This window comes from Poromitra crassiceps (assembly GCF_964638095.1).
Source record: "Poromitra crassiceps genome assembly, chromosome: 8".
Taxonomy (NCBI): Eukaryota; Metazoa; Chordata; class Actinopteri; order Beryciformes; family Melamphaidae; genus Poromitra; species Poromitra crassiceps.
This window is the reverse complement of record NC_139629.1, coordinates 37,740,516-37,763,310: the sequence shown is the minus strand read 5'-3', so window position 1 is coordinate 37,763,310 and position 22,795 is coordinate 37,740,516. Positions and strand designations below refer to the sequence as shown.

Below are 22,795 nucleotides of genomic sequence, written 5' to 3'. Positions count from 1 at the left end.
TGAATTTAAAATTAAACAATCAAGATGTGCTTTAACTGCAGAATTCCATCTATAATTTGAGGGTATTTATGCATCTAAATCAGGTGAACAGTGTAGGAATTACATTACATGTTAAGAGACCAAAATTACATTTGAAGGGACCAAAAGTAACATAATCTTGAATCAGGGGTGTGACCAAGTCAACTTCTTCAGGTCATGCATCAAGTCAAGTCTCAAGAAACTAAAACTGAGACTCGAGTCTGACTCGAGTGCAAGTCATAGGACTGGAGCCCCCACCTCTGCCATGTAAGCATCTACATGTATATAGTGTGTATGTTTGCGTGCGTAGTAGCCCTTACCATTGTCATATCAATGTTTTCTGCCACTACGCATAAGCGGAGTGTCGACCCTTTGAACAGCAGAGGCCTTCTCTTAAAATGCTGCAGCAACTGGAACAGCTTTGCAGACGACGGCATCTCGACGATGGCCTGGAAGGAAAAGCAGCCACACAAACCAGATTAATATTAAAAATGTATTAAATGTACTAGTATTTTTAAACATCAGTATATTATTGTCAAATCGGTAGCCGGGTAGAATTCAACACAGGAACACCTTTCTTTATTTTCTAAAACATTTATGACAAGAACTAATATTGAATGTCGATGATGTATGTAGCCTATGCTTATTTTATTTTACTGTCTGAGCCTGTTTGTTTGTCTTGTTTTGTTTGTGTGTTGACAAAAATTGAAAATAAAATATGGGGCGGAAAGATTGGGCGTAGCGACATAGTGCTTCTGTAGGGTCGCGAAGGAATATGCTCCCATAGTGAGTCACCAAAATGAATACTATGAATATACATATAGCATCAGAATATGGGATTAATATACCTACCATGTGCTCTTTAGGCAGAAAGATTCTCTCTGAAATATTATCGTGTCCAAAAAACGGCATGAGCAGTTTGGTGATGTCGCCCTCTGTGTTGTAGTCATCATAGCAACGCGGCAAGTTGGTTATCATCGCGTGCCTCAGGTTAAGCTTTATAAACTGGAGAAATGGAGACAGAGAAGGACAAAACCCATAAAAGACATTCCAGTTACATTCGTAGGCTGACAGCTGCTTTCATAGACGGACGGTCTGACCGGAGTCAAAGCCACAGACGGATGGATGAATATCAGTTTATAGATACAAGTGATGTGAGGTAACCTACCTGACTGCTGTTACACTCAGTATGGCTATTGATGCATCCTGTGAAAGAGAGACAGAGCAGCAGAGAGAGACAGATAGAGAGAGGGGAGGGGGGAGATAGAGTGAATCACTTTGTTTGACCAAGTAAAACTATTTTTATAAGCATTTTAGGAAATGTCTATGAGAAAAAGAATGGTGTCCACCCGCTATGCCGACCACCCGCAATGCCGACCTTAGGTTTAGGCGTGGGGGGTGGGAGAGGTTAGGTTTTGGGTTAGGGTCTGGGGGAGGTTAGGTTTAGGCGTGGGGGTGGGAGAGGTTAGGTTTTGGGTTAGGGTCTGGGGGAGGTTAGGTTTAGGCGTGGGGGTGGGAGAGGTTAGGTTTTGGGTTAGGGTCTGGGGGAGGTTAGGTTTAGGCATGGGGGCTGGGAGAGGGGAGGTCGGAACAGCGAGAGGTCGGAACAGCGACATGGAACCAAAAAGAATGGCGGATGAAATGCATATCCCGATTTGACATATCCCTTGTTACGGATGCCGAACCCAGAAGGGGGCGTGGCGTGACTTTAGCAGCACTCTACACTTGGCTTAGAGTTGACATTTTGTGTCCATATTCACCACCTTACAATTTTCATGTAAAAACAATCAAACATTCCCATATAATAATAATATAATAATCAATTATGTATTACTTGATGTATTATCGAATATTTTTTTGAAATAACATTTGAACCATCAAGGGAGACTAAAACTCTCCACTGAAAACTACACTGACTGACTCACCAATATGGGCACAACACACACACACACACACACACACACAGCCTCACACACACACAGCCTCTCTAAACCCTTACTTATTGGCCTGAGATGCAGAGTTTGAGATTTCAATGCTGTTGCCTCTGAACCAGATGTGGACGCTAACGGTTGCTGGTTGGTCACCGGCATCGTTGTGGTGGCCTGGGGTACTTCAGCAGAGGCGGCCATCTTGGCAGACATAGCGGAGTCTTTGCCGACAGTGTTGGAGGCGTCTGCCATTGAATCGGCTTTCAATTCCACAATCCTTTGCATCTACATGAAACAACAATATTCACATTTTGTTGTAATTTTTGCATGCTTATTTGAAAACATAATTAACATTTTGGGGCGTCCTCCCAGCTCAGGAACACACCAGAAGCAGAAGTGTCTGAGCCGGCGAGCCAGCGAGCATCGAGTCCATACCGTCCCAGATAGCAGCGACTCGGTCCGGGGAAAATGCGTGTAACACCATTATTGAAACGTGACCAACACATTTGTCAGATAAATTAAATTCTTTACGGACACTGGACGTCGCGGAAACCCTGTATAACATGTAGTAGCCTACAATAATGTTATAATCATGTTTTCCAGGGATTCCTACGAAAATGTATTGCATTCACTTGACAGAAAAAAATCACCCCGTTTTTCTGAATTAATAAGATAATTCAGAGAAACAGCCGTGTTTTTCTGAATTAATGAGATAGGTTTTCAATAAAAATAGATAAATGTGGCTCTTTTTTTCTGATTGAATAAGATTTATCTTGTTAATTCAGAAAAACCACAGAATTAATATTTTGAATGATGATGTAATGAGGGTTGTCCCATTTTCTAGGAAACAATTTCAACCTCTACTGCTTGTGGCTCCTCCGAGGGGCACTCGAATACGAGGGGTAGGCTCCTCCGAGGGGCACTCAAAAATGAGGGGTAGGGGTAAAATTAAGAAATTGGATTGGGCCATGTCCCAAGTCAGCAGAACCCAAGTCAAGTCTGAGGTCTTCTCTTCATTCTTCAAGTCAAGTCTCTAGTGATTAAAACGGAGAGACTCGAGTGCAAGTCATACGACTCGAGCCCCCACCTCTGCCATGCATGCTATGCCTCTATATAGTGTGTATGTGTGTGAGTGCGTGGTGCTTACCATTGTCATATAGATGTCTTCGCCCACTAGGTGCAAGCTGAGTGTCGACCCTCTGAATAGCAGAGGTGTTTCCTTAGAATGCTGCAGCAAGTCGAACAGCCTCGCAGCAGACGGCATCTCAACAACGGCCTGGAAGGAAAACCAGCCACACAAACCAGATTCATCTTAAAAAGATATATAGAGTTAGGTCCATACAGTATATATTTGGGCATTGACACAATCTTCATCATTTTGCCTTGGTACACCACCACAATGGACTTGAAATGAATCAATCAATATGTGCTTTAACTGCAGACTTCCAGCTTTGAGGGTATTTACATCTAAATCAGGTGAACGGTGTAGGAATTACAACACATTTTATATGTGGCACCCCCCTTTTTAAGGGACGAAAAGTAATTGGATAAACTAACATAATCATAAATCGAACCCATTGACATCACCAGACACTGGGTTTCGTCCCTGGTGATGCTCTGCCAGGCCTCCACTGCAACTGTCTTCAGTTCCTTCTTCTTCTTGGGCGTTTTCCCTTCAGTTTTGTCTTCAGCAAGTGAAATGCATGCTCAATTGGATTCAGGCCAGGTGATTGACTTGGCCATTGCAGAACTTTCCACTTCTTTGCCTTAAAAAGCTCTTTGGTCGCTTTCTCAGTATGCTTCGGATCATTGTCCATCTGCACTTTGAAGCACCGTCCAATGAGTTCTGAAGCATTTGGCTGAATATGAGCAGATAATATTGCCCGAAACACTTCAGAATTCATCCTGCTGCTGTTGTCAGCAGTCACATCCTCAATAAATACAAGGGAACCAATTCCGATGGCAGTCATACATGCCCATGCCATACGGTGGTCTGTTTTGGATCATGAGCAGTTCCTCCCCTTCTCCATACTCTTCTCTTCCCATCATTCTGGTACAAGATCTGGCCAACTGTTTCTTCACCAGGGAAATAATTAATCTGTCATCCACCACAGTTGTTTTCCGTGGTCTTCCGGGTCTTTTGGTGTTGTTGAGCTCACCAGTGCATTATTTCTTTTAAAGAATGTACGAAACAGTTGATTTGGCCACAAATGCAAAGACCACACATGGAAAGACCTCTAGACCTTGTATCTGCTCCTTGTAAATGAAATAACACAGTAATAACACCTGGCCATGGAACATCTGAGCAGCCAATTGTCCAATGGCTTTTGGGCCCGTCCAATGAGTTCTGAAGGGGGGTGCTACATATAAAATGTGTTGTAATTCCGAACAGATTATGGGATAAAACAAGGTCCGTACCATGCACTTTTCAGGAACAATGAAGATTCTCTCAGCAATATTAATGAATGCAAACGGCATCAGCAGTTTGCCGATGTCGCCCTCTGTGTAGTTGAGAAAGTTGTAAAAAGTTCGCACACTGCCCTCTGTGTAGTTGTCATGGCGACGCGGCAAGTTTGTTATCAGCATGTGCCTCAGGTTAGCCTTTATGAACTGGGCGAAATGGAGAGAGAGAGAAAGAGAAAACCCATAAAAGCCATTCCAGTTACATTCTTAGGCTGACGGCTGCTTTCATAGACAGACGGTCTGACCTGAGTCAAAGCCACAGACAGATGGATGAATATCAGTTTATAGATGTGACGTGAGGAAACCTACCTGACTCCTGGACTCGGACTCCCACCCGATGCATCCTGTGAAAGAGGCACAAAGCAGAGAGAGTGACGGAGGGAGAGAGAGAGGGATAGATGGGGAGAAAGAGAGGGAGAGAAATATAAACTGACCACATTCACACATCTTTATAGATGCTCTCTTGTCCAAACACACATCATCGTGTGTGTTATCATCACTGATGATGTCACTGGTGATATTACCGATGTTTTACCAAAATTGGCCACCTAGATTTTTGTCACGTCAAAGTGTGGTCACAAGCCAAAGCAGAGGCCGAGCTACATGCGGCGAGCCGGCACAAACCTAGGGTTTCGGCCCCAAAGGGGTCGATTCCCTACTTACACCAAATGGCCACTGTCTGTTTCGTCCTACCTGTCTGTGGTACTTCAGCAGGGGCGGCCATCTTGGCAGCCACAGCGGAGTCTTTGCAGACAGTGTTGGAGGCGTCCGCCGTCGATTCAGCTTCCATTTCCCACTCCCTCGCTGTCGCCACATCTTCAAACGAAAGTTAATTTAAGGAAATTTAAGGAAGGGCTTTTGAAAGCTAGTCTCCACAGGGTAGAATCTGGAGATTCCTTTTTTAAATTATAAGATCAAATTATGTATTATTATGAAAGTATATAATGTAATACTGTAATGTGAAAATACATCATTCAAAAGGAGAAAGAATGAAATACACATTTTCCACAAACATCACATGCACCTACTGTAGGCTTGGACCGATATTCGATAATACTGTATTGAATAACAAAAAATGGCAAGAATGAGCCAAATACACCAAATGGTCATTGTCTGTTTCATCCTACCTGTCTGTGGTACTTCAGCAGAGTCGGCCATCTTGGCAGACACAGCGGTGTCTTTGCTGACAGTGTTGGAGGCGTCCGCCGTCGATTCAGATTTCATTTCCGACTCCCTCGCTGTCGCCGCATCTTCAAATGATATATTACATTATGAAATTACAAAAGTACATAATGTAATAGAGTAACCAGGTCCTTCAATCTCAGTGTTACAAGGTTGTTAATAAACTGTGAATTTGAAAATGTGATCAACCCTTGTGGACATTTTGTTTCCGATCTACCTTACGTATTGGTATCAAAGTGAAAATGTATCGTGACAACACTAGTCTATATGTATATAGACTAAATGCATTTAAAAGGCTGTTTTCTCTCACATGATGTTTCCAGCAGTTTCTTGGACAGTTGTTGGCTGTTGCCCTTCTGTTGGTGGCTGGATGATCTTCCTGATGACTTTTGTGTATTTAGGATACTAGCAAATACATTACCTATAGGCCTTAGAAAGAGAGAAAGATTCAAACATTATATTATAAGCCAAACCACAGACACATGCGCACGCACACACACACGTACATGCACGCACGCACACAAACAGTCCACCCAGAGAAGGAAGTTGCAGGCTCAGCAGAATAATGGTGATAATATATCCTTATTAAACAATGATCAAATTGGTACATCTAGCAACTTGGGAGGTCTTGGAACAATAAGACATCATTACAGGCTCTCAACTGAAACCCTAATGAACCGCAGGGTGTAGAATAGAGAGCCAAAGTGAACGTCACTTCCTGCTTAACTTCCGCATAACATTTAACTGGGACCAAAACGTAAAAGATTGCGGATTTAAAGAAACAATTGTTCCAATGTTTTTTTAATGTTTTGGTCTGAGTGAAATGTTCTATGGTTTCTCCCGATTCTAAATATAGCTGAACCTTTTTGTTTGACCAACTAAAACTATCTTCATGAGCATTTTACGAAATATCTATGGGAAAATAAATGAGGGATGAAAATCTCTGGTACAGCACTGAAGCAGGAAGTGACGTTCACTTTGCCTCTCTATAAACAAAAGAAAAACTGACTGTTTTTGCAGGAGTTTGCCACTCTCAATGGAAAGGCTGGTGTTCTTGTGGGAGATCCAATCCTAGTAGTCCACACACACACACACACACACACACACACACACACACACACACACACACACACACACACACACACACACACACACACACACACACACACACACACACACACACACACACCATTTAGACAAGTGTTATGGTAAGCATCCTCTCTATTACCACATTCTTCTGAGTCTTCGGGACTCATTCCTGCAGTGCTAATAATAATAATAATAATAAATTGTATTTGTATTGCACTTTTCATTTTGGACAAAATTCCAAAGTGCTACAGAGTAAAGAAATTAAATAAAAAAAATTAAAAGAATAAAAAATTAAAGGAGAATAAAAAATAAAATAAAAAGATTAAAAGAACATTAAAAAGAACATAAAAAATGACATAAAAAGCCTAAAAACTAAGGAAAGCACAAAACTAGGAGAAGGCTTTATTAAAAAGGAAAGTTTTCAGTCCCTTTTTTAAAAGCATCCACCGTCTGTGGAGCTCTTCGGTGGTCAGGAAGAGTGTTCCACAGACGGGGAGCGGCGGAGCAGAAGGCCCGATCTCCCATGGTGTGGAGCTTGGTTCTGGGGGGATGGAGGAGGTGGTTGTTATTTGAGCGGAGGTTGTGGGAGGAGGTTTGTGTTATGAGGAGTTCCTTGAGGTAGGGGGGGCATGTCCGTGGATGCATTGATGTGTCAGCAGAGCGATTTTGTATTCGATTCTGGAGGAAACAGGGAGCCAGTGAAGAGAGTGAAGGATGGGGGTTATGTGGTCGTACTTTCGCACTCTCATCAGGATCCTAGCAGCAGAGTTCTGAATGTGTTGGAGCTTCTGGAGGCTCTTGCTGGGGATCCCGATGAGGAGCGCGTTGCAGTAGTCCAGCCTTGAGGAGACAAAGGCGTGGACGAGTTTCTCAGCGTCTGGCAGGCTGAGTGTGGGACGGAGTTTTGAGATGTTCTTGAGGTGGTAGAAGGATGTTTTACACAGGTGCTTGATGTGGGCGTCAAACGTCAGGTGAGGGTCGAACCCAACGCCCAGGTTGATGACCGATGAGGAGAGGGGAATGTTTTGGCCAGAGAAGGTGATGTGGGTTATGGGGGATGACTGGACCTGGTGGGGAGTGCCAACTAGAATGGTTTCAGTTTTGGAGCCGTTTAGCTGCAGGAAGTTATCTTTGCTCCATTATGTGTAAGGTTACATGAGGCTGTACTAAACTAGCCTGGGTGAACGCAGCCTTCAACGTGACGTCACAGACCATGCCTGCAACGTAGGTTTCTACGCGACTATATATATACACGTTAATATACAAACACACACACAAACATACAAATGTAAGGTTTTCAAATGGAATATCAATATTTATTCAATACAAGTGCAACAACTTTGCTTGACAAGTTTTTTTAATATATATATTTGATTTCTCTATGAAGGGCTGCTTCATCTCAACAGCACAAATCAAGTATATGGCAGCAGCAGCAACAACAATGCTTTCAAATGTTAGTATTTGAAATGTAAAGTGCAACAAGCAGGGATGTATTACTGAACGGGCCTACCGGGCCCAAAACCCAGATCCTCTTTACAGGGCCACAGCGCGCATCTTGCCTGGGCCTCGGACCAAATGATCCCTTAGGGTGGCAAACCTTTATTTTTGACAAAATGTCCAATAAATGTATGGACACTTAGAGGGTTATTGTACTTTTTGAGTGTGCCTGTACATGCATAGTGTAAATGCATATTTATTTTGGGTTTCCAGGGTCTTTAACTCCTGTGTTAACTGAGTAGATTGAGGAGCACAATGGAAACAAGTCATGGACTTTGTTTTATTCTTTGACAATTTTAATACCAATGTATGGATTTTATCTGTTCATTTGTACTTTAACTGTCTTAAATAAATTTGTTAAATTCATACAGGTGAACGCATTTCTTGTTATTGTGCTGTTGGCTTTGAGTGTTCAGGTGGCTGTGCTGTCAATCATGTTGAGATGCAGGGGAATGTGTCTGGATTATTATTCCTGGCCTTAACTGTGTGTACACCGCTGCGAGGGGTAGTGTAAACATCTACACTACAAAAAAATCTAATAAAGTTAAGAAAAGAACTCTGGTGTGTGTTCTCAGGGAACTTGAGTAAGGTAAACTGTGCCTTTGTTTTTTGTTTGAAGGTGTGTTTCGCACCCCGGTAGTGTGGAGTTACTTTGCCATGTTTAAGAACATGATTGGCCCAAACGGCCAAGCACCGCCAAACCAGGAAACGATGATAGATGATATCATGAAGCCACACTGTACATGACCCATACATGACCTCAGAGAGAGTCGGGGGCAACAGAAGCATCTGAATCCTGATTTGGACGTCATCATCGAGGTGCCATCACGTCACGATGGGGCGATGTTGAGGGCTCAGTGGTTGATGCGCTGCCAGTCATCGGACCAACCGTAATCTACAATGTGCATCGCTGCCAACATCACAAATCAAGTCCAGTAGCAGGATAAACAACTCTAAGGTCAAATATCAAATATTTGAAAATAAAAGTGCTAAAACTGTCTAGAGAGATAAATACAAGCCATCTGGCCTTCGGCATTGCAATTTTTTTAGGGCAAAAGGCCACAGGCCAACAAAGGCCATTGCTCTATTGACATTGTGAAGAGCGATTTTTCTGAAATGACTGACGGTAGCAGGGCACTGCCAAGGTGGCCTTAGGGATCTCAGGGCATCACGGCCAGAGTGAGGGTCAACGGCAACAATCAAATAAATACAACAATGTGCAACAATCAAATAAATACAACAATGTGTGTGGCTGCTTCTTAAGAAGAGGACAAATCTATAAGGCGATATGGTACCGAAGCTGCAGCAGCAACAACAACAAACTGTGAAGTAAGAAACAAACCACAGCATTATTTGAAGTCCTTTGGCTTTGGTGAAAGGGGACCACAACAGAGTGAGTGATCTGGTGCTTTAAAAATCTCACTTGTACCTTTCCTTTTTTTACATCAAAATTACAACTTATAATTTTATTTTAACACAGCTAAACAGCGTGTGGTAACTGTTAAAAATATGCCATTGACACTTTCACATTGCCTCCCAACCCATTCAGCTGCTCCCCTGTAACGGGGGTCTTTCCCCTCCCTCCTCCCTGAAGAGTTTTTGCACAGCGTCAGGGTAGCGAGAATGTAACAGAAACTTCCGGGTTAAAACTTTCAAAATAATGTAACCGCAAGGGCAGCAAGGAGAGGAAAGCGAGCATGACTGTTTCCGCAGTACTGGAAAGGGCTGTCAGAAGGAAGAATCATTGGTCAAATACATTTGGAGAACAGCTGGTTCATCATGCTCCTCCAGAATGTTGTCGTACAGACTGCTCAAGCTGCTCTTGCTTGTGCTTGGGCCAGCTTCCACGCGAGGCGCCTCTTCTGCTGGCTCTGTTGCCAGGGATGCTGATTCTTCAGTTGATGGCCTGCGCAGCGCTTCCTCCTCCATCTCCTCAAGCGCTCGTGTCAGGGCAGCCTCGGCATGCTCGGCAGTGTCTTCACCTGTAAAAGTATCAGACACACAAATAAAATAGGTTGAGTACAGTACAACTAGGGTGTGGCCAATTCTCTTTCTCTCTCTGATTTATTGGGATAAACCCTTGAGATGAATATACTCACCAGTAGTATACAGTATGGTAAACAACAATTTGACTGTCAATCATAACAATAAGACAATCAACACTAACACACACACACACACACAAACGCTAACACACACTCCCGCCCACCCTTCTCCAATTGATTGTACAGTTACAAATCTCAACTTTTAAGCTAGAACCTTTGTGCCAACATCCATCAGACTGATGAAGCCGCTGGGCTGGATGAACAGACACTAAGGCCCTCACCCTCCCACCCCCACACTCAGGCTTCTGCCTATTTGCCCCCCCCCCCCCCCCCCCACCTACCACTACCTACTGTATGTGGCTTTTAATGAACTATTGTTTTATGTACTTATTACTGACTACTTATTGCTGAACCTATGATGTACTGTAATGTATGATGCCATGACCACAAATGAAGTTCCCTCACAGGAAAAATAAAGTACTTTGAACTTGAAATTAAAATGTAGTTTTGGTTTTGCAGGATTCAACTTTTCAGATTTAAAACTTAGCCAACATTAGGGCTTAAAAAAACTCACCCGTCGTATCGAGCGTCCAGTAAAGTGGCACCCGAGTAGAAGGGATCACCTTTGATGCTGCTGAATCGCCGCTGTCAGTACTGTTCTCCCGGCGCTGTCAGTACTGTTCTCCTGCTGTCAGTACTGTTCTCCCGGCGCTGTCAGTACTGTTCTCCCGGCGCTGTCAGTACTGTTCTCCAGGGCGAGCAGACGTTTTAAGACGGTGGCGGCTGGGATAACGTCGGCTGCAGAAGTCGCTGAGCTGATGTACCGTGTCCGTGCGGAAAAGTGACGTCAAATCAGCAGACACGCCCCTCTGCACGGCTCCTGTGCGGACGGTTTTCGCCTGGCCGTGCACACCTCGAATTTTGTAACTACGCGGATGCGGCTGGGCGGACAACGTGGAGTTTTCAAGACTCGCCCTCACTTCTGCGAGCAGAAACCCGCACAGAGTATAAAAGCTCCACACGTTTTCTCGTCAGGATTCCGTGTCTCTCATTTCCGTGCGGCCAGGCCAAACGTCAAGCATGTTCCCAGCTTAACGCATAATGCATATGCTTCTTCTGTTGAAGAAGGCTTTGATCACATAGAAGGAGCTGTCCCATCTTGTTTGAACGTCTTGGGATATACTGAGAAGTGATCCAGGTCTAGATCAAGTCACTGAGACTAAGGTTACTGAGGCGAACAGGGAAATATTGCTATTATTAGCCATGCCATAATAACTGCAACCTACAGTATATTTCAGTAACAGTTAGAGTACACCAGTATTGTATAATTATACTAGGTCTCCACCTAATGACAGCTTATAATCTACTGTAAATCAACATCCATCCAGCCTCCCAAACCCAGTGCAATGGTACCCTAATAAGACAACAATAAGCCTGTCAACTGCCTGTTACCAACGTTAATTAATGTGGTCTTTCTCTCGATTTAATGTTAGCCAGCAGATGGTGGCAGCAGAACCTGATGATTAAGTCACTGAATCACTGAAGTGGACCTCAACCTCCTACCCATGTCATCATTTGAACACCTTGCGTTCAAACTTGCCAATTCTATAATTGCACAACTACTTCAAGTCAAACTTTCTGTCTGAACTCTCTGAACTTCTCACCTTGGCTGCTTTACTCTCTACCCGCCTCCCACTCACTGGTGACCGTGCTGAACATCCATGTCGACCAACCCAACTGTAACCTTGCATCTGACTTCCTCTCTCTCCTCGACTGTTTTCACCTCTCCCAACAGCCAACACTTTAACTTCTCCAGGAGATAATGCTCATCTCTATCTCTCCCAGAACGACCTGCGGCACCCCTCTGCAATCTGGTTCCAAGGCTTATCACTACTGAGACAGCTCTGCACACTGCTAAGGCCTCATCCCTCTCCTCTGTCCTTGTCCACCTTGACTTGTCTCTGCCACGTTTGATACAGTTAACGACCAAATACTTCTCTCCATTCTGGTATCACATGATCTGCACACTCCTGGCTTGCTGTCTATCTCTCCAACCACTCATACCAGGTCTTAGACGCTGCACTCTTAGCACTCAGTCCAGCGTCCCTTGCTATCCCTTCTCTATACCAGATCTCTTGGCCATGTGATCTCATCTCATGGCTTCTCTTATCACTGCTATGCCGACGCCACTCAGCTCTACCTCGCCTTCCCCCCGCTCAGACACACAAATCTCTGCGCACGCATGTCTGCCGAGTGCCCACCACCTCAAGCTCAATCTTGGTTCGTCCCAGGGAAAGACTGCCATCTCACAGACCTCTCCATCGACATTTGACAACAACACTACTGTTTTACCCTCTCAAACTGCTAAGAACCTCAGGGTGATCCTGGACAACCTGTAGGTTCTCCCTGTACCCCATCCACAAAATCCGTCTGTTTCTTATGAGGGAAGTGACACAACTCCTGGTCCTGAAACTTGTCATCTCCCACCTGGACTATTGCAATGTTTTTCTGGTTGAGGTACCTGCCTCTGCCATCCGACCGCTACAGCTCCTTCAGAACGCTGCAGTCTGTCTGGTGTTCAACCAACCTAAATTCTCTCACGTCATTTCCCTCCTCTGGGACCTTCACTGGCTTCCCATCTCGGCATGCATCAAATTCAAGACACTGGTACTTGCCTATAGGGCAGTACAACAGACTGCTCCTCCGTATCTGCAATATATGGTCAGGTTCCAAACCTCACATGTCACATTGCCATCTCCACTCCTCCACCCTTGCAGATCATCTCACCCCTCCATCACTATGTGGGCTCAAAAGTTGCTCATCCCGATCGCAACTCTTTTCGTCCCTGGTGCCACAATGGTGGAACGAGCTCCCCCTTCTGTCAGGACACCCAAATCACTGCCCATCTTTTGGCAGAGATTAAAAAAAACATGCCTTCAGGTGCTACAGTACACCTGGGCCCTTCAGGTGCAACACCTGGGCCCTTCTTGAACTAAAATCCTCCTTCTTTTCTTCTTAAAGAAATCCAACGAATGCTACTTATTCCTTCTTAAAACTACTTTCTACAAATCCTACTCTTTCATTTAAAAAAGTCTTAGCTGACAGTTACGGTTTCAATCCCATCACTTCTGTATCCTCTGCTCCGCCACCCTGCCCTCACCCCCTCTCATTTCCACTCTCCCATCACTTCTGTATCCTCTGCTCCGCCACCCTGTCCTCACCCCCTCTCATTTCCACTCTCCCATCACTTCTGTATCCTCTGCTCCGCCACCCTGCCCGCACCTCCTCTCATTTCCACTCTCCCATCACTTCTGTATCCTCTGCTCCGCCACCCTGCCCGCACCTCCTCTCATTTCCACTCTCCCATCACTTCTGTATCCTTCTAAATCCTTCTCCGATTTCTCTAAATGGATATGATTTACTATGCGGTTACACGTGTACACGGTGACATCCCTAGATGGGACATTGTTTTGCTGTGTTGTGTTTATGTGCTCGAGCAAGGTTGTGTTTATGTGGAGAGAGAGCGCAGGAATTAAACATTATTCTCTGAGTTTCACAGCGGTTATGCTATAAAACACAAAAACAAAAATAAACACACACACCTTCAAACCATCGCGGGATGAGCGCCAAACAGCTCAAACATTGATCTTTAGTCGGCGCTGACTCCGCTCGGCTGAAGGATTCCTCTGAGAACATCCTAGCGATGCTATTGGCTGGCTGTTGCGCTGTGAGCGATGTTAATGGCTGGGTGTTAAATAGCTCCCACGTAGACCGCTACACAACGTATCCACCCAAAAACTTCCCGGAAAACCAAAACATTGCCAACACAGACAATTCCAATGGGCCATAAGTGAAGATTGATAGGGGAAACTTTTGTATGCGTGTATTTTTGTTTTTTTTAGTGAAATAGTTGCATAGTATACCTTTAAGGTTTTCACAACAACACAACCGACTTCCCATGCGCGGGCGACATTAAACAAGCGCACCCAATTCAGACTTCAGAGAGCAGTAGAGCAGAGGGGGAGGGGAGGCTTCTCTCAACTGGGTGTACTTGTTAATGCCGCCGGCATGTCCCCCGCGCGTCACGGTAAGTGGACTTGGCCTTTTTATATTATTAAATTTTAATTCGAACAGATAATTAATCACAATGATTCGATGTAGTAGGCTCAGAGGTCGATGTGGGTCGGCCCATCACGATGGTCTATGCCATCGTCCATCGTGCAAACCCGATTCAGGTTACCGTAGTTGATTTCTGAGGTGAAATTTGGGATGACACCTGTGTGTGCGGTCGGTTCCTACCTGTAGGTTCTCGTAGTGTTTGAGGATTTTGCAGTGGGCGATCTTGGCCTCCTGGGTTCCGATGAAGAACCGGTTGCACACATTGCAGAAGAAACCTATCTTTGGGAGCAGGAACTCCATACCTATAGAAACACATGCACGCACAAAGAGGGTGAGGTTAGCAATTGTTGACTGCTGTCAAATAAAACAAATGTAATAATGATGCATGTAATTATATATATATATATATATATATATATATATATATATATATATATATATATATATATATATATATATACATATACATACATACATACACACACATATATAAATGAATGGTTGAAATTTAAATGATTGAAATTAATGGGAAAATTAATAAAGAAGTATTCATAAAGTGTACGGTAATAACATTTCTCGCACAATGCCGGAAAATAGATAATTGTGTCTCACCGACTGGGTTGTTGGGTTCAAAAGGAGGCAGGGAGTAGTCGTCATGACAGGGCGTTTGTGTCTTCGGTTTCTTCTTCACACTCTCTTCCTCGTTGCTTTTCTCAACCTCAGACCTCTTGCGCTTTGCTGAGAAAGAGAGGTCATTTTCAGACATGAACTCTGGACTAAGTCCGTAGAAGCAGGTCCAGACATTCACCAATTTGGCATTTTCTATTCCAAATAATCTGCCCATTCATGAAATGAAATCGCATGGGTTTGTAAAAGTGGAATTTAACAATATAACAGAAGGAATCCCAATGTCATGCCCACTTGCTCGCTCTGGATATTATGCTGTCGTTTTCAAACATGCACTGCTCTGCCAGCGACACTGATATACAGTAGTACTTAGGGTCTTAACCACCTAAGACCCCTACTATTTAAGACCCCACCTAAGACCCCTACTATTTAAGACCCCACCTAAGACCCCTACTATTTAAGACCCCACCTAAGACCCCTACTATTTAAAACCCCACCTACGACCCCTACTATTTATGTCTATTTTCAAAAACTTTCAAGGTCTTGATTTGTTTTCGTTTGTTTTTGTTTTAGGATTTCAAGGACTCGTGGGAACCCTGATTATTTTTGGCTGGATTGGTCAAAATGCAATGTGTAATTGTACCTGTCTCAAGTGCAGTCTCTGATTCTGGATGAGGTGCTGGAATAACCGTCTGGTTAGAGGGAGAGGTGGCTTCTGGAGCCTGTAAGGGTGATGCCGCAGGTGTGAGCGATGGGATGGGTGTCAAATCCGAGTATGCTGAATTGTCAGAGGCAGCTGCAGTTACAGGCTCTGAGCCATGTGTTGGGGCAGTTACAGGCTCTGAGCCATGTGCTGGGGCAGTTACAGGCTCTGAGCCATGTGCTGGGGCAGTTACAGGCTCTGAGCCATGTGCTGGGGCAGTTACAGGCTCTGAGCCATGTGCTGGGGCAGTTACAGGCTCTGAGCCATGTGCTGGGGCTGGTGTGCTCTCAAACACAGTTGCTGTCGTGGTCGTCGCTGTGGATGTGACCTAGGAGTAGAAAAGGAGGGGTCAATGATGGCATCATGTGGAAATTTCATCGCTCATGGGTCCCGTTTTAGGACTAGTTTCTGTTAATTCTGCAAAACAGTTGAACTATTTCACTACCATTAGCAGACTTTGCAGAAGGCTGCTTGAGAATTTGGTCCTGGTTTAAACCATGATTTATGTTTTTCTGCTCATTGAAACGACACGGCATGCCTCCCGGCATCTCGTCGCTCATCTGAGTTTGGCTGACTTGCGCATGCGCCAGGGTAGGAAATTAACTTTTTTTTAACAAGGGCTTTTTTTTTTACTACCCTTGTGAAATATGTTTCGGGGCATTTCGGATCATTTCCAGGGAAATGTTACCAAATGTTGCGAGTGAAGTAGCATTTCATAAGGTGGCCAAGAGGCCTAAGGCACTTCAACTTTCAAGTCAAGGATATTAACTTTCAACAATCACAAAGTGCTTTACAGACATTAACAAAAGAAACATGTTAAAACACATAATCATAAAATGGATATGAACAAAAGAAAGAAATGCAACTGGAGCTTGTGATTTACCCACTGAGTTGAAGTAATTTTAACCCTTAACTCTGGCAGCTAGTTAATGCCTTGTTTTACACAGGACCACAATTAATAGAGTGATTCACCTTGACTGTCCTGGGCTGTGTGCCTGAGGAGGAGGACTGGCCTGAAGGTTTTGGGAGTGAGGTGGCAGGAGACGGAGAGTCCACCTCGGTGTGTTTCTGGGAGATCCAGGAGTCTGAAGGGAGAGGAAAGAACCCCGTCCGTTTTCTCATGTGTCCGACAGGTTCAAAGCACCAACATTTTTAGTTTAAAGTAGGGCCATATGAAATCCGTTTTATTTTTTCAAATTCCATTTGATTTTTTTCCAAATAAGTTTTTTTTCTATTTTAATTTTAATTTAGGGGTTAGGGACATTTTTTTTTTTTTTAATGACTTGGCTCTCTCAGACAGCCTCTTCAACTTGTTTCTGAAAGTGAAAACCAAGTTGCAAGACCGACCTCTCAAAACACCTAAATCAAAAACAGCCCGCCCTGAAGCTCGCATAGGTAACTTGAGTGGCCTCGCCTGCTCTATTGGCATGCGCAGCACACAATTGCTCAACTTTGTCTGCAATATGGCAAATAGATGAATCTCCCAAAATGTTGGCATATGGACAATCTTGTGCTGGAGAGATATATTCAGATATATTAACGGCTGCTGGTCGCTCACCTTCGCTCAGTCTGTGTATGCCGAGTGTCGACCCTTTGAACAGCAGAGGCGTTTTCTTAAAATGCTGCAGCAAGTCGAACAGCCTCGCAGCCGACGGCATCTCGACGATAGCCTGGAAGGAAAACCAGCCACACAAACCAGATTAACCTTAAGAAGGTATTAGGTATAGTATTTTTAAACATCAGTATATTATTATCAAATCGGTAGCGGGGTAGAATTCAACACAGGATCTGTTCTCAACTGAATCACTTTTCTTTTTTCTAACACATTTAGGACAACAACTTGAATTGCAGTTTTAATCAATATCTTTCAGCCCTAATATCTTGTTTAATGGAAACATGGAATCACCATGTTGGTGGTGGGGTATATATGGGTATTAAAAAAAAGGTACGTACCATGCACTTTTCAGGAATAACAAAGATTCTCTCTGCAATATTATCGAATGTAAATGGCTTCAGCAGTTTGTCGATGTCGCCCTCTGTGTAGTGGTTGCCATAGCCATGTGGCAAGTTCTTTAGCATCATGTGCCTCACGTTAAGCCTTATGAACTGGGGAGATGGAGAGACGGAGAAAGAGAAAACCCATAAAGGCCATTCCAGTTACATTCTTAGGCTGACAGCTGCTTTCATAACATTCTGCTCATCCTGTTCTCTTTTCCCTTCCTCTTTGGAGCACCGCAATTTGGGCTTGCTAAACATGATGTCTGCTGCTAACTTATCTAACAATTTACTTTTGCGACTAAAATGAACCAATGTCAGGACCTCCACACAAGACAGGGAAGGAGCAATACCATTGGACCACATTAGACAAACAAATTGCCATATTTCCCAGCATGACTTGTTCCGTCATAAATTTTGACAAGAAAGCAACCAAATTAAATAAGTGGTGGGTGGAAATTAATCTTTAGCCTATTCTTAGTTAAACATGCCATTTTGGATCATTTCAATAAGGACAAATGAAAATAGACTATGACTGAAAACCCTAAGTGTTACACACATGGTGGGAAGGTGGTATATATAGGCTACCTATCAGATTAGTAGTAACTGTATCCTTGAATGCTTAGTTTGCAGACCGCGTCATGCAGTCGGACTGTGCTTAATTTTTGCCAGGCCACCGGGAATCATGCTGCTGCTCCCGATTAGCCAGTCCGTGCCTGCTGACCTGAGTCAAAGCCACAGACAGATGTATGAATATCAGTTTATAGACATATGCAAAACCTACCTGAGCCCTGGTACACGACCCCCACCCGATGCATCCTGTCAAAGAGACACAGAGCAGAGAGAGAGAGAGAGAGTGACAGAGCGGAAGAGATAGTGATAGAGGGAGATAGAGGGAGAGTGAAGGAGAGTGACAGAGAGAGAGAGTGACAGAGCGGAAGAGAGAGTGAAGTTCAATGATATGGGTTTTTGAAGCCTGAGAGCAATAGAGCTCAACAGTGGCCGGCCGCGCACATTTTGGTTGCTCCGGTTCCATCAGAGAATTCCCCATTCATTTTCTCCATAGATGTTTTGAAAAAAAAGAACTTATATAAAGAGTTTTAAGCCTGGAACCAGACCAACCAACCACCTACTGAATCATGAGTGACCATAAAACACTTCACTTGAGTAAAAACCAAAAGTCTTGTGATTCAGACCCTCCGTCGCGGGTAGCTTGCTGACCACGTGAGACTAGCTTCCAGGTGTGAATGTGAACAGACTAGCTTCTAGGTGTGAATGTGTGTGATGAAGCTTGCTGACCATGTGAGACTAGCTTCCAGGTGTGAATGTGTGTGTGATGAAGCTTGCTGACCATGTGAGACTAGCTTCCAGGTGTGAATGTGTGTGTGAATGTGAACAGAATAGCTTCTAGGTGTGAATGTGTGTGTGATGAAGCTTGCTGACCATGTGAAACTAGCTTCCAGGTGTGAATGTGTGTGATGAAGCTTGCTGACCATGTGAAACTAGCTTCCAGGACCAGGTGTGAATGTGTGTGTGATGAAGCTTGCTGACCATGTGAGACTAGCTTCCAGGTGTGAATGTGTGTGTGATGAAGCTTGCTGACCACGTGAGACTAGCTTCCAGGTGTGAATGTGTGTGTGATGAAGCTTGCTGACCAGATGAGACTAGCTTCCAGGTGGGAATGTGTGTGTGATGAAGCTTGCTGACCAGATGAGACTAGCTTCCAGGTGTGAATGTGTGTGTGATGAAGCTTGCTGACCACGTGAGACTAGCTTCCAGGTGTGAATGTGTGTGTGATGAAGCTTGCTGACCAGATGAGACTAGCTTCCAGGTGTGAATGTGTGTGTGATGAAGCTTGCTGACCAGATGAGACTAGCTTCTAGGTGTGAATGTGTGTGTGATGAAGCTTGCTGACCAGATGAGACTAGCTTCCAGGTGTGAATGTGTGTGTGATGAAGCTTGCTGACCACGTGAGACTAGCTTCCAGGTGTGAATGTGTGTGATGAAGCTTGCTGACCACATGAGACTAGCTTCCAGGTGTGAATGTGTGTGTGATGAAGCTTGCTGACCACATGAGACTAGCTTCCAGGTGTGAATGTGTGTGTGATGAAGCTTGCTGACCACATGAGACTAGCTTCCAGGTGTGAATGTGTGTGTGAATGTGAACAGGGCACTCCTGAAAAAAGAGGGCATTTGGACCCTCCATGTATAAATATAGGTAAAAAAACGCACCTGTGTCGCCCTTGCTGCGTTTCCATTTGGCAGATTTGGAGGTTTTCTCTGCCTGCTCTTCTTCCTCCATCTTCTCTTCCTCATCGTCACCACCTGCTTCATCTACTGTCACAAGAGTCTAGAGAGAGAGAGAGAGAGAGAGGTGTTTAGTATCAAAGTTTCAGGGTTTCAAAACAGAAAATTATGTCAGACATGGGCATGGCAGGGAAACTGCAGGTTCTCCAATGGTTCAGAAAAGAAATCGGATAAAACCACTCTGAAACCTACATCATCAACTCTGGTCTTCAGGTGTTGCTTTCATGAAGTGTGAAGTGTACCAATCAGTTTTTTTTATCTGTAAAATCAGTGAAAATATTTCTCTCTAAGCACAATTTGAATTGTATTAAGATATGCTCAAATAAAATTTCCATCCATTATCGGCCATTTTGGCCAAGAAATTACAGTCGACACCAACCACAAGCCCTCTCGATGCCCAACATGAGATGCCTTCGCAGTGAAGGATGGCACTCCGCAGGTAGGTATGGATGCTTGAAGTCATCGATGGCCTGCATACTCCTCATCAGGGATTTCAGCCAAATCTATCTAGAGTGGTCCAAGCTGGCCAAGATAGCCTTTGTGATCCCCGTCTCCAGTGTGCCAGCAGCGAGAGCGTTCTCTCCACAGAACCGCCTCAAACAGCACAGCCCAGCAGTGGCATGTGGGCCAACCGATGCATTTCGGGTCATGGCCTTTGATGGACTGGTGACAGAAGCGTGGTTGGCAGGCACAGATTATTAACGGCCACAATCTTGACATTAGAGACATTTAAATGAAAGAAATCCATTAAGAATTGCAGAGGCGTTTGAAATGATTTATGAAGGATGCCTGCCTTTCACTGCTGTGGCCCCTGCACACTCTCTCTCTCGCGCGTTGCAAGTTGGAGAGACACTTGGCATGTTTGATTTCAGTCGGCAGCTGCACACTTCACTGCTGCGAGCCAGAAAGCAAAACATGTTTTTCGTTTATTTCAAAAGGAGTTTTAATTCCATTTTATTTTATCTGAGAAATGGCCTATAGCGAATGGAAATTATTTTATTTCAAGTCATCAGCAGCACTAATTAAAATGTTATGAGCCAGTCAGCAATAAGTTATGGTTATTTTTTGCTTATTTTCAAAGAGTTTTGATTTGATTTGTTCTGAGAATCTGTAGGCCTGTAGGAAATTCTTTATGTTTAGTGTTGCCCCAACAAACGTATGCACTATTCACATGAGTCTATTGACCGGACTTATTTTATTTGTAATTAATATTATGTTATGTATAAAGGAGCCTAATTTACGTTTCAATAAAAAGACGTGTATTATAATCTATGTGCCTCAATTATGCCATTCTTTATATAGCCTGCTTATCAATTGTTTTTAAGCTCAATAAACACGCATCTAATATTTGACTGGAACTTTGAATTCTTCCTTTCGTCCGTCCAGGACTTGATGACCGGTGGAAACGCTGGTACCAATGTAATGTGTGTGTGTATGCTCATCCAATTTGTGTGATAACGGTGTCCAAGTAGAGACACAACACAAAAGAGACACAAAATACACAAAAAGCGAGTGAAAATAACAATACTTCCGATGTCATTCCCCCAAGGAAGAAAACACCTTTTTGCCCACCTCTAGGTCGAAGGAGTCTTCAGATCCATCCTCCTGGTCAGGTGGGCGGGGCTCCGGCATAATTGGCTCTGCCCTCTCCACTACCACCTCCTCTTCTTCTTCTTCTCCGATCTCGTCCAGAGTGACCATGTCCTGCAGGTCTCCCTCTGTGATGCCTCTGTCCATCGCCGCTCCTCCTTCCTCCTCCTGTTCCAGCTCATCCGCACCAACCTCATCCAGAGTCACCACCATCTCCTCTGTGTCCTCTCCCACCTCCTCCTCCTCCTCCTTCCTTTCTCTCCCTCGCTCCTCCTCCTTGGCCCCCTTCTCTTCCCTCTCCTCTCTCTCCTCCTTGGCCCTCCTTTCTTCTTGATCTGTAGCAGTTTGATCGTCGACAAAACTGTCTAGCACCTGGAAAGAATCATCCATTCCCATTTCATTGTAGTCTTTGTCTTCATGATCAACACTGTCCAATATTTCATAGGTGTCTTCATGTAAAGTCTGGCTTTCCTGAGGTTCTGTTACCTGGTTTTCAGAGCTGCCATCTTGGTCCCGAGGAGAGCCATGGTCCATCTCCCCATCTGCTTGGTCGCCCAATGAATCTAGGATTTGGTAAATTTCACTTTCATCCTCCTCCTCCTCTTTAGGTTTTTCAACACCGTGTTCTTTTCCTTCCTCTGTGCTTTTCTTCTGGTCTTTTTTTTGGGTTCCTTCATAAGAACCAGGCTCCAGAGGGGAGGAGGGACCCGGGGCCTCCCTCCCCAGTAGAGGTGAGGCTTTCTGGGCTTGGCTCGCCACACCTAACCCCTCTCCCTCTGGAGGTGGATGCATCTCCGATGTTTCCATTTTTTCCTCAACAGATTTCACTGCAGTAGCCTCTGCTGACACGTTGCGGTCAGATTTTGCTACTACACCCTCTGAGATGAATGATGCTTCTCCAAGTCGCTGAGAAACAGCCTCTGCCATTGTTTGTAAGGCAGGCTGGGATTGCACCTTCGTTGCAGTGGCACCGTCTATCAACACCTGAACAGCTGCTGTTTTTGCCATTTCAGTATCGGCAGAGGACGACCGTGTCCTACTACAACCTGAGGCTGCAGATGTTTTCACAGGAGATTTACCAGTGGTCTTCTTCTGTTGTGTTTTCTGAGAAGGGGAGGATGAGGGAGGGGTTGAGTTCTTTGCAGAGTCTTTCTTTTTCTTTCTTTTTGACTTTGAGGATTGTTTTAATGAGGAAGTCATCTCAGCTGAGCCAGGATGGCTGGAGGGGGGTG

At 44.3% G+C, this 22,795-nt stretch overlaps 1 protein-coding gene across 1 annotated transcript; it reads right to left on the bottom strand.

Moving 5' to 3' along the window:
- Window positions 1-9,694: 9,694 nt before the first annotated feature.
- Window positions 9,695-22,355, bottom strand: LOC310780691 (uncharacterized protein; the record flags this gene model as incomplete). The annotated part of the gene is made up of 10 exons (XM_083641202.1): window positions 9,695-10,159; window positions 14,522-14,643; window positions 14,954-15,079; window positions 15,612-15,999; window positions 16,644-16,756; window positions 17,230-17,341; window positions 17,625-17,777; window positions 18,451-18,485; window positions 19,899-20,016; window positions 21,546-22,355. The coding sequence occupies 10 exons, from the start codon at window positions 22,353-22,355 to the stop codon at window positions 10,124-10,126; spliced, it is 2,013 nt and encodes a 670-aa protein (XP_083497328.1). The 3' UTR covers window positions 9,695-10,123.
- Window positions 22,356-22,795: the final 440 nt, after the last annotated feature.